We start from the raw sequence: 12,654 nt of genomic DNA, 5'->3' as shown, positions 1-12,654 counted from the left end.
ATGTTCACCATACACAGCGGACATGGAATTTCACATAGTCCAGCACCATCAGCCGCCAGGAAACAAATCATGCCTCTCTGCTTTCCTTTGCGTGCCTCCATGTCAACAGCTGGGCAAACCACCAACAAATATGTGGATCTGTGATGTGGCACTATGCTGTTCACCTACAACAGTGATGACGCCTGTCATGCAAACTGTGTTATGCTGGTTCACTTGACTGCCCATTAGAAACAAATACTTGTCACTGTGGAATGCCAACAAGCACACTCTTGCATCCTACAGACAAGAAATGAATATCTGTACAGTTCAGCACAAGTATTGTTTCATATTTGTGTTACAGAAAGAGGATGTGTGTATAATTACTTGCAAGAGAGCACACTGTTCTAAATAATTCTACGAATATCTGTATTTAACAGTTAAATATATTTTAATACACTTTTAAGATAGTGACTAGCAACAGCATGGGAATACATTGAACTAAATGCAAAAATAAATATTATTCCATTTTCATCGCTGTGCTGGTTCTTGCTTCTCATCATCACTTGAACTCGAACTGGAACTACTTGATTTTGATCTCTGAAAATGTGAAGATTTTAAAGTTATTTATCTGTACTGTCAATGTCACATACAATTGTTCATTTCTTTGTTTTTATTTTTCTAAATTTGGTTACTTGTGATTACGCAATAGTACTGCTTTATTTGTGGCAGTAAAAGTAAAAAATATTTGCATTAAAATCACGGTGCTTAAAAAAATTTCATTCTGGAAACTTATGCGTACTCACCTTTTCTGGTATTTTGTGTGGGAAAACTTTGCCCTGACTTTCCACCTGATCTTTGAGCCTCAAAAGTGATGTCCGGTTGAAGTTCTCTAGGCAGATGTCTTTCACTGCAGTATTCAGGACATTCAATGCTTCCTCAATTTCTCCATGTTTCGCTGCGAGAATCAGAAATCAAATTACGTCACAAAACTTGATATATGAAAAGATGACACATTAAAACTTGTTATAAATGTTGGCTTAGTTATGGGGATTTTCATTACAATTTCACACCATATTAGTGTGTATTTTCCCACAAAATAGTTCATCAGTGTGTTTTATTTTCCTTCTCTGAGACTATGACACTGACGCTTTTTGTACGGCTCTTTTGCAGTTCTGTCTATTAGTGTGACTGTTCAAAACTATAAGAACATACAATTTCTTTGTTATAAATGGGGTTTTATAAGTAAACTGATTTTGACCAACATTTGACTGACTACATCTGTAGCACCGTCAATCCTTGATTATGATTTCAGCTGTGCCATCACAGACTGGAAACACAGTCAAGCTTGCAGATTACTTGTAATGTCCATTGATATGTATGTTTGATGACAGTTGTATTGGTATGTAAGAAAAGCACTGACAAAAAACATTAGCGCGATTGCTACAAGCATCAGCAAAAGATGTATTTTGCTATGACGGAAGGCGGTAACAAATGAGGGAAACCTCATTCAATTTTTTTGTCAATTAATAGAGAGACTCTGTCTTTAGTTCTCGAGTGGAGAAGATGTATTTTTGTATGATGTGTGTGATAGCCATTTGTGTTGCCTGAATAATAATTATTATTGGAACAAAACCAAGAAGCTATTCAGTTATCTTCCGCACAATATGTAAATGTCATGTCATGAGTGCTGCCTGTATCTGAGGAAGAAGTCCGATAATTGACAAATACGTTATATTCACGGTCAAAAATAAGAAGTTTTGTGCCCGAAGAAATATTTACACCAAAGTGTGTTAATCCCAACAACATGGAAGTAAGTTCACGTTAAAACAGACTCAAAGGAGAGAAACTATAAAAATCCAAAATTTGGGAAGTAATTGAAAATAATTGTTTTTTGGTAAAAAAAATTAGATAAATCTCTTTACTTACGTACCCTTTATTAATATAATGCACACAGTTTTCCTCCTAAACTGACTTTGTAAGATTTTTACCAGTGGAAGAATGTGAATATGCACCTGTCTAAAAGGCTAAAAAGTGGAGCACCAGCTGCCTCATTCTACCTTCCTCAGAACCTTTAACAATTTTCCCAAAAGTTTTGGCATGCAAACATATTCATGCTCTTTTTAACATGCAAGTCACCTTTCATTCCCACAAACTCCCCTAACTGTAACTCACTCACACCCACTAGTCCATTCTCACTTCCTCATTCAGCCCAACTCATCGTCATTAACTCTTTGTCTGTCTGTCTCTCTCTCTCTCTCACTGTGCCCATCTCTCGGCCACAATCTCATGTTCTGTCCTACTAATACTGTCTCCTCTCACTGTCATTGTCTTCCTCTTGCTCTCGAATACTTTTACTTTCTCATTCATTCCCTTCCCACTGTCACTACCTCTCTCTTCCTCATTGCCATTGTCACAGACTTTGGCTCTAACCCACCTCCATTTTTCCTTCTCTTTATTCCTCTCCCACTGGTGCTGTCTCTTTCACTCTTTTCCTAGCACTGTTCTGCCACTATGAACTTTGTCCCACTGCTACTCCTTCTCTCTCTCTCTCTCTCTCTCTCTCTCTCTCTCTCTCTCTCTCTCACACACACACACACACACACACACACACACACACACACACGCACACACCTCTCCTTCGCTCCTTCTATCTTTCTATACCACAACCACTATTTACTATCTTCCAGTATTTATTACTTTTCCGTCTCTTTCTCACTGTCATTGTCTCCTTTTCTCTCAAGATAAAAAAGTGCAGATATGTTCACATGTCAAAATTTCTAGAGATACTAAGGAAAATAGAACGAGGCAGCTGGTACCGAACTTTTCAATCAGAATCTTTAAAACAGGAGCATATTTGCCTTTTTGTACTCCAATCGAGCATCTTTTTGCTAGTTCCTTCTTTTCCCTGCCATAACAAGCATTTCCCTCATATGAAAAGAACTTTATGGGTCAGCAAAATTTTTATAGTTTACTTATGTGAAAATCGAAGTAACGCAAAACTAATTTTGCTTGAGCTTGAGTACCGCAACATGGGGATCCTAGAACCCTTCTGATGATAAATAAAACACTTTATAGCATATTTCTCTGTGCTACGTCACTTCATAAACTACATTTTCACCTCACAGCTTACTTTTTGTATACAAGTTACACTGAATCTCAACATCTCATTTCTTGGTATTTTTAACGTTGTTCTAAATCGAGATCTTAGGAATATATAGTAAAAATTTCAGCCATCTGCTGTGCATAGCCATCTTGCAATTCACAGCTTGGTTTTGGTACAAAAAATCCTTTCTAAGGAACTGCCCATGCACTAGTGGTGCCCTTATACCCCTTAAGGCCCATTGTAGACTGCACTAAATGCAAAAAGAATCAACTGATTTGTTCCATTTGCCTAAGCAGAAGTAGTGTATATTATTCAAACTTTGGCCCTGTATAGCAGACTAGTGACACTAAGATGTTCCTTCATTTGGGTATACAAATGGTCCCTGGCCCAAGGACTATCCAATGAAACCCCAGGTATGAATTCCAAAGGAGTCCCCTTTTGATCCATGTCATTTAGGAACATATTAGGCAGCGCCTGCTGTCACATGTGTACCAATTCATACAATATTTGCTATTTATACACATAGTTCATCTGTAAAACTTGCAAACATTACACTGACATTTTAAAAATATTTTCAGAATTCTATTTGGGGAATAGGGCTGTCACTAACAACAATAGCAAGTGATACTGAGTACACATGGACTCCGCCAGTGAATGAGTTGGCTGGTATTGCTCCCCAGGTGGATTTGTTATCTATTTTGTTCTGTTGCTGACTGGTTGTGGTTGTGCCATTTTGCCTGTTCTTAGCGGTTACATGGATCTCATGTAGCCTCAGTCCCAAGTTATAATTTTGAAAAAGTATGAAGACTGAACTTGCCCATCAACTGAAAGGATAAATGAGAGATCGCAGAATCCAAAAGTGGTTAAATGTCACATGAGCATGCCAATAAAATGAGTCATGACTAACTCTAATTTTACTATGAGCACAATTGTGAAGATGCAGACAAAGAAAGAATGAAGATATCCACTATATTTTGAGGTTAAATGAAAAGGGGGGGGGGGGGATAAAACTGTCGGGGTTTCAGATATACAATGGGTAATAAAAGCAACAAATACTAATGACCACATGGACTCAAAAATACTTTATGTTACATGCATACAATCGAACTTCATTCTTGGACTAAATATTACTCATAGCTAGAAATGAAGATAATTTGTATGTCAGATTGGAAATGTTTATCAAAAGTAAGTACTACAATGATTTTCTTCAGTACATCAGTGCTGGTCAAGGTTCCTTAGACCATGTTTTTAAATATCAGGTAAACCCAAAGCGAAGATGCACATCCACACTGACCAGAAGTACCATAAAAAGAATTCGTATCAAATGGGACTAATAAACTACTAGACAGAACTGCTGGGCAAATTTTACCTTCAGGAAGTGAACTGTTAGTATTGCCTACACACAAAAGTACTGTACATACACTATCCTGATATTGGGGCTAATAGTTCCTTCCTTGGAGAAGAGATACGGATATACTGGGGAAGGGTGAAAAGAAGAGCAGGTCACTCAGAACCCAGGATGGGAAGGACCAAAGGCTCACTACATGTGTGGCCTCCTCTCTGAAATCTAGCATAGTGTGTCACTTTTATATTTGTATGCTTATAACTGCAGCACTAGACAGTTTGCCTCCTGAAGTACTGGCCAGCAGATTGTCTCATAATTTATTTTAAAAATAATTCTTTGATATGTTAGAGAGAGAAAGGAATACATGTGCACACTGTTAATCAGTTTCTTGGAACTGAGAACTACACATCAGCCAACATTCATCCACGTTTGATGGAAGCTGAGTAGTGACAAAAGTACAAGAATGGTGCAAAAATTTTGGCAGACTTGTAACATTCATGACCTGTTGCTAACATTTGTTTTATGGGCATTTGGCCATTGTCCAAGGCATACATTTCATTTTCCTATGCTGGAGACATCATAAAAAGCTTTAACAACTCTGTAGCTGCTGTCGCTCACGAGCTCAATAAGCCAAACTGTTTATAGGTTGCATGGATACATACACTCCTGGAAATGGAAAAAAGAACACATTGACACCGGTGTGTCAGACCCACCATACTTGCTCCGGACACTGCGAGAGGGCTGTACAAGCAACGATCACACGCACGGCACAGCGGACACACCAGGAACCGCGGTGTTGGCCGTCGAATGGCGCTAGCTGCGCAGCATTTGTGCACCGCCGCCGTCAGTGTCAGCCAGTTTGCCGTGGCATACGGAGCTCCATCGCAGTCTTTAACACTGGTAGCATGCCGCGACAGCGTGGACGTGAACCGTATGTGCAGTTGACGGACTTTGAGCGAGGGCGTATAGTGGGCATGCGGGAGGCCGGGTGGACGTACCGCCGAATTGCTCAACACGTGGGGCGTGAGGTCTCCACAGTACATCGATGTTGTCGCCAGTGGTCGGCGGAAGATGCACGTGCCCGTCGACCTGGGACCGGACCGCAGCGACGCACGGATACACGCCAAGACCGTAGGATCCTACGCAGTGCCGTAGGGGACCGCACCGCCACTTCCCAGCAAATTAGGGACACTGTTCCTCCTGGGGGTATCGGCGAGGACCATTCGCAACCGTCTCCATGAAGCTGGGCTACGGTCCCGCACACCGTTAGGGCGTCTTCCGCTCACGCCCCAACATCGTGCAGCCCGGCTCCAGTGGTGTCGCGACAGGCGTGAATGGAGGGACGAATGGAGACGTGTCGTCTTCAGCGATGAGAGTCGCTTCTGCCTTGGTGCCAATGATGGTTGTATGCGTGTTTGGCGCCGTGCAGGTGAGCGCCACAATCAGGACTGCATACGACCGAGGCACACAGGGCCAACACCCGGCATCATGGTGTGGGGAGCGATCTCCTACACTGGCCGTACACCACTGGCGATCGTCGAGGGGACACTGAATAGTGCACGGTACATCCAAACCGTCATCGAACCCATCGTTCTACCATTCCTAGACCGGCAAGGGAGCTTGCTGTTCCAACAGGACAATGCACGTCCGCATGTATCCCGTGCCACCCAACGTGCTCTAGAAGGTGTAAGTCAACTACCCTGGCCAGCAAGATCTCCGGATCTGTCCCCCATTGAGCATGTTTGGGACTGGATGAAGCGTCGCCTCACGCGGTCTGCACGTCCAGCACGAACGCTGGTCCAACTGAGGCGCCAGGTGGAAATGGTATGGCAAGCCGTTCCACAGGACTACATCCAGCATCTCTACGGTCGTCTCCATGGGAGAATAGCAGCCTGCATTGCTGCGAAAGGTGGATATACACTGTACTAGTGCCGACATTGTGCATGCTCTGTTGCCTGTGTCTATGTGCCTGTGGTTCTGTCAGTGTGATCATGTGATGTATCTGACCCCAGGAATGTGTCAATAAAATTTCCCCTTCCTGGGACAATGAATTCACGGTGTTCTTATTTCAATTTCCAGGAGTGTATAAATAGTTAAACTTGCTGAGATTGTTTGAGGCTGTAACTGCTTTCTCAGTCATTGAAGCCTTAGATAATGTCTCCAGCATTGGAAGAAGGCCCAATGTCTATAAAACAAGTGTCAGTAATAACACAAATACCAGCCATAAAAGTCTGCATTCTATGATTCATGACTTAGGTAGTCTAGTCAAAGACGGAAGTTTTTAGAATCAATTGCTTTTGTGAATTGAACTATTTATAATTTTTAGCCTGTCTGGTGACTTTCTTGAAATTTTAAATGAATAACTTTGAGAAAGTATAGATTATAGAGCCAAGGTTAGTTTTTTTCCTTCTTTTTGGCTGAAATTGACTAGCAACTAATGTCTATAATTCAATTATTTATACTTTACAGATAATGTAGCACTAATTATTCTCCAATTGTTTAAAGTAAAATCATTATGTAATAATTAAAACATTCCCCTCTTTTCCATTATACTCTTTTTATCATATTATATTCTGACTCATTCTTCTTTTCCTTTAATTCACCAAGAGAGGGGGCACAGTCAATTCGTGTTCAGGGCGATGACAATTCAAATCCCTATCCGACTATCCTTCATTTAGGTTTTCCATGATTTCCCTAAATCACCTAAGGCAAATGCCAGGATAATTGCTCTTAAAGGGCACGACTGATTTCCTTCCTGATCCTTCCCTAATCTGGGCTTGTGTTCCCTCTCTGCTAAGCTTGTTGTCAACAGGACATTAAACAATAGTCTTTCTTCCACCATAATTCTTAATTGCAATATTCACTGCTTTTCCCTTTAATCTATCTTTAGTTCTCACACTGTCCTCGTCATCACTGGACCTAATCTGGCACAGTGATTATCACAGTCTCATCTCTGACAGCATGCCTCCCACTGTTCACTGACCCACCCACTCACTCTCCCATCTATCCATCCATCCATCATCCACCCACACCGGCTTGGTCCCTCTCAACCTGTGATCTTAAGAGACCTGCAATTCCTTTTTACCCTAATGTATAAAATTAAACTGCACATTAAGACAAATTAGTCAATTACTAGTCTTGATTAACAGTTCATGACTCCACTTGCAGATTACACATACCATGGATATCTAAAATACAGCTGTACACAACTCCCAAACTTTGCTCTGTTACTGGTGCAGTTTTCAAATAATCCAGCAGCTTCTGCACAATGCTGAGGTTATCTTCTTTCCTTGCCACCTCTATTACTTTCTGATACATTATTTGGGGATGTTTACTGAGAAAATCATCCCATAATTTTCTTGCTGCTTCATCTTCATTCTTAAGCAACAGGTGTACCCATAATACATTTACAGGAGAGAGAATTCCATGCTTTGCATACTTTTGGGCAACTCTCTCATCTGCAACAAGTAAAAGGTGAATTAATATTGACAAATTCAAATTCCTGACACAAACCTAATTAAAGTTGAGCTGTCTGAACCGTGCTTCAAATATAAACTTCAATACTCACATAGTGGTAAAATTTCTGGCTCCTTTTCCAAAATAGCAAAGGCTCCACCCCTTGGAAATGACACGGACAGCTTTGATACATCATCAACCTTTGCACTATTTATTTCTTTCTCCAGGTTTTCAAGATATTCTTTTGCTTTTCCAGCAGTAGAATATGCTGTACACAGCTTATTATCAAATGACACTATTCTTTTCAGTTCCTGTAACAGAACAAGAAATAATCATAGTAGCAACTTGCTAATGGCCTATTATTTGAAACAAAAGTTTCACAATTTTTTTTTTTTTTTATAAAGTCAAGCTTCTGATCTTTAAGGTTTGTTCAGCAGGATCACTTACAAAATGGAAGCGTAATGACAGCATGGCTACAGAGACTGAATCTAAAGCTCTGCTAAAATTTAGAAACTGAGAAGTGTAAGATGAGAAAAACCAGATAGATAGTCAATTTTAACTTAATTTAAATATATTACCTGAATTTATAGAGCACAATTGAAAAGTCGCACATGTGAAAATAAATGTGATTAAATAGAAATTGCACTGCATTCATTTGATCACAAAAAATTAAATTGCCAAGGTCAAACGACTGCTGTAGTATTACTGAATTCTTCCAAGAGAAATGAGTTTTCATTGTTGAGAAGAATTTGCCTGGTGTTCATATACATGTGTTGTAGATGCACTTCATGGAAAATATCCAGATGCCAACTACGAGCTCAGCCATTCCAACAGACGCTAAACAGGCTGTGGTGAGGAATGTGATTCTGTGGTCACTTCCAAAAGTTTGAAGAGATTATCTGTCCAATCAGTCTTCATATGGTAGAGCACACAAAGCAATGCAAAAGTTAAAATTTCATTAACATCATGTTTGCAGTGTTCAAAAATTAAAGATGCCAGATAAACAAAAACATCTGGTGTACTGTACATGGTTTCAGTCATTTGTTAACATCCCTGGAAACTCAGAATGGGGAAAAGTTTTCTCCACTGATGAAGCACGGTTTCGCCTGCATGGATACATAAATGGTCAAATCAAAAATCCACGTCTTTCACAAAAACACCTTCCACTGCAGAAATTTGGAGTGTGATGTGCCATCATGTAGTTGAACAGTGGGCCCTATTTTGTTTGTAAGTTTCTTGAGGAAGATGAACATTATTCTTGATGACAGCAGGATGGCACCACTTGTCACGTATCTAACAAAACAAATCATTTCTCAAGTGAATTTTTTGGTCATTGAATCATCTCTAAAGGATTATGGTTATGGCCCCACATTCTCCCTGTTTAACACCTCCAGTCTTCTTCCTGTGTGCCTACCTTAAACGAAGGGTTTATAAAAACAGGCTGCATTTATTGGCAGAACTATGTAATAACATAACATCTAAGATTAACAATATCACTGCCAATGTGCTCAGCAAAGTGACATTGAACACAATAAAATGAGTTCATGCATCCATTACTGGAAAAGGCAACCACATTGAAGCAACTGTTCCAACTTTAAGTACTCTAGTAAACCATGGAAACCTTGTTCTGGGTGACAGAAGATGTATTCTTTATTTCAATCTGCTGCTATTGTGAGATGTTCCAATTGTTCAGAAACCCGTCACTTTGCTTGGTCACTCTTACCTTAAACACCTGCCATACAAAGATGCCTTAATGGGCATAGTCTCCCTCTCCCTGCCCAAAGACTGTGCTGAATGCACTGATACATAAAACTAAAAGTTTATCGGGATAAGACCGTTTCAGTGCTAAAATAATATAATACCCATACTCAGACAAAAAGCTATTTGGTACAAGATGACATGTCAGTGCTTTCTGGAAAATGCAGGTACAGAGTGTTCCAGGAGGAATGGTCAGTATTTGGGAACATGACAGGAATGATCATTTGAAGCAAAAAAGGCTAGTAAACATCAACTCCAAAAATATATCTTAAGAGCTACAAGCACTTGTTCATCATCGCTAATGTGAAACATATCTTTTCTACTGAACAAGTGCTCAGAGCTCTTAAAATATGTGTTTTAGACCCCACGTTCACTCGACAATGTTCTCCTGTTTTGGTCTGTACTACCTCCTTCCAGATTATGGAAAGCAAAGAACCTACAAAGATTTGTTTCACAGTATTGAAGATGAAGAAGTGCTCATAGCTCTTAAGGTATGCAGTTACGAGCCCATGTTTACTAGCCTTTTTTGCTTCAAATGATTGTTCCTGTCACAGCCCTGAATATTTATCATTTCTCCTAAGACACCCTGTACACACACACTATTCAACACAAAATGCACACTCCATAGCATTCTTTTCATTTTGTGCAACAGCCTCCAGCAAAAGTAGACAAATATTAGAGAGGGGTTAAAACCGTTTCCCAACTGTCTAAAATATCAACAACATTTTGTATTCTGCAAATGATGGCTTACATCATGTGAACGTGTGAGAAAGTCTATTAAAACCAGTTCTCAGCAACATACAGAATACTACATGCATATTAACTACAAGAATTTAGAAAGATCTCCAGTGGCTGAACACATTCTCATAATAAAAAGAGCACAAGATCTTTAGTGTGAAAAGCTTAGGTTAACTGTTACAATGGCCTTATAATATACATTGAAAGTAAAAGTGACTGTAACCAGCTACTAGATGCAATTTCAACTGAAGCACAAGATCATATTTAATCAGACAGATTTTGGCCCAAGTTTCAAATTACTTGGACTTAATCATCAAGGACACCAGGGAAATCAGAACTAGCATTAACAGTTTTGAGAAAGACAAGGGGTACATGTCTGGGTGTGTATTCACACACCGTCACTTGACAGCACAGCCTACAGATAATGTGTCCTTAATTTCGATCATTATCAGAAGAATAACTTTATAGGTAACACTATTACAGTTTTTATATCTAACGATTCATATGATCTGTGTGGTAGATAATTGCTTCACTGATGGAGAGTACCTCTAATACTTTGAATTAAAAATCAAAATTTAAGCTACAAGTTCACAAAGAAAATTTTACCCAGTAAATCCATCTTTTAAGTCTATGAAGTCATACCCAGTAATGCTACTAATTGTGACTTCACTCACACAGTGCAGTAAAAAGCTGTGGTACAAAATAAAATGTATCAATGTTCTTTTATCAATTGAGTGGGACTACCGTGAAATTGTGCAAAAGTGCAGCATAAAGCACCCAAGGACATTTTTAATTTCTTTTGGAAGCACGCAGGTCTCAAAGGTTTCACATTTTACACTGTCCAGAATGTTACAGAATAGAATTGTGGATGACAGCTCTCAGTATGGAAGGCAATACATAATAATGACTTTTAAATTTGCTAAAATGGTGCTGTCTCTTGCATAGAGTTTGGTTCTGATACATAATTAAAATATTTTCAACCTCCGTGTCATATACAGTGCCCAATTAGAACTTTATAGTTACCCACCTAACACATTGGTCCATCTTCTGATAAGTAAAAAAGCAGCAGGTTGTTGTGGCATGGATTCTACATGTCTTAGAAAATGGTCATAGATACCGGACAGTGGATTCCCATGAACAGGGCACAGACTTTCTGTAGATTGTGAGGAGGTAGTTTGTAAACTCTGGGTTGAACTTCCCAGATATCAGTCCTCTTCATCTAATCTACCGTGTTTCTGTTGTTCTCGTCTTGCTGGGCAGGCAGCCCACAACAGATTGAAATAGTTCGTAATATTATTAATATTACTTGTGGCTTTCACAGTGCTTTCTTTAACAGTCACAAGTCATAGGGAAACCAATGCCAATATCACCTATACCATCACTTCTTATGTTCATACTGTATGTCCTGAACTGTCTGTTCCTCACATGTTCTGAAAGACAGCATATAAGGCAACCTCCAACCCAACACGATGGAGCAAGTTGTGTGAATAATCTAGCTAAACAACTCATTTCCGTTATCCAATCACAATGTCTGATGCCTACTGTTCTCCTAATACACAACAGTGTTGGCTCAATGATGGGGTGCTAGCCATATGACACAGAACTCTATTTGTGTTATGAGATCAGCTGGGTATTCTAAACTAGTTGTATCTTCTCCAGGTTTGTATTACTCCTCCAGTTGCATCACAGATTGAACTGTTCTGTTTTGTAGAGCACACAAGACTCCAACATTCACATTCTGTGATAAGTACAGTGTCCCAATGTCTTGCTGACTACTATCCATTTGCTGTCTTTCCATACATGCTAATCTTGGCAGCACTTAAATATCCAAAGAGACTTATCTACTGCTAAATGTATTTTATTGGTGCTCTTATATCTCTGGAAATCACACAAATGTACTTCTGTCCCCCACAGATTCCAAAAACTACACTGCAACTTTTTGAGTTGAGCAAAAATGGAAACCAAAAAGTACTTTTCACTAGTGGACAATATTCCAGTGTTAATGAAGCTTTTAATGCTCAAAACTACAATGGACAAATCACATGTCAAGAGTGGTGGCATAACAGTCATGGTGTGGGTGTGTAAAAGGTACAATGGCTCTAGTGTAAAACATACAACGCTTCTAATGAAAATGGCTGAGTGTAAAGAACTGCTCAGAGCTACAAGAAACAGTTTTCCATAAAAACAGTAGCTACCATTACAATTCCACAACAACACATATGCCATGTTAGACCAGAGGTAAATTCACTCTACTCCAAATTATGAATTGTTGTTC

At 39.6% G+C, this 12,654-nt stretch overlaps 1 protein-coding gene across 1 annotated transcript in view; it reads right to left on the bottom strand.

The window, feature by feature from the left end:
- Positions 1 to 386: 386 nt before the first annotated feature.
- The window catches only part of LOC124619313 (leucine-rich PPR motif-containing protein, mitochondrial), a 200,162-nt gene continuing 187,894 nt past the window's right edge, over positions 387 to 12,654 (bottom strand). Inside the window, exons 18-21 of the mRNA XM_047145621.1 lie at positions 7,996 to 8,194; positions 7,607 to 7,885; positions 783 to 934; positions 387 to 576 (exon numbers count right to left, since the gene is read on the bottom strand). Of these exons, the coding sequence (XP_047001577.1) occupies positions 508 to 576; positions 783 to 934; positions 7,607 to 7,885; positions 7,996 to 8,194 (699 nt within the window). The 3' untranslated portion in view covers positions 387 to 507. The remainder of the gene's footprint in view (positions 577 to 782; positions 935 to 7,606; positions 7,886 to 7,995; positions 8,195 to 12,654) is intronic.

The sequence above is a fragment of the Schistocerca americana genome, chromosome 6, assembly GCF_021461395.2.
Source record: "Schistocerca americana isolate TAMUIC-IGC-003095 chromosome 6, iqSchAmer2.1, whole genome shotgun sequence".
In the NCBI taxonomy this organism is placed as follows: domain Eukaryota; kingdom Metazoa; phylum Arthropoda; class Insecta; order Orthoptera; family Acrididae; genus Schistocerca; species Schistocerca americana.
Note: the sequence above shows the minus strand (reverse complement) of the source record. Positions and strands in the feature narration are given on the sequence as shown.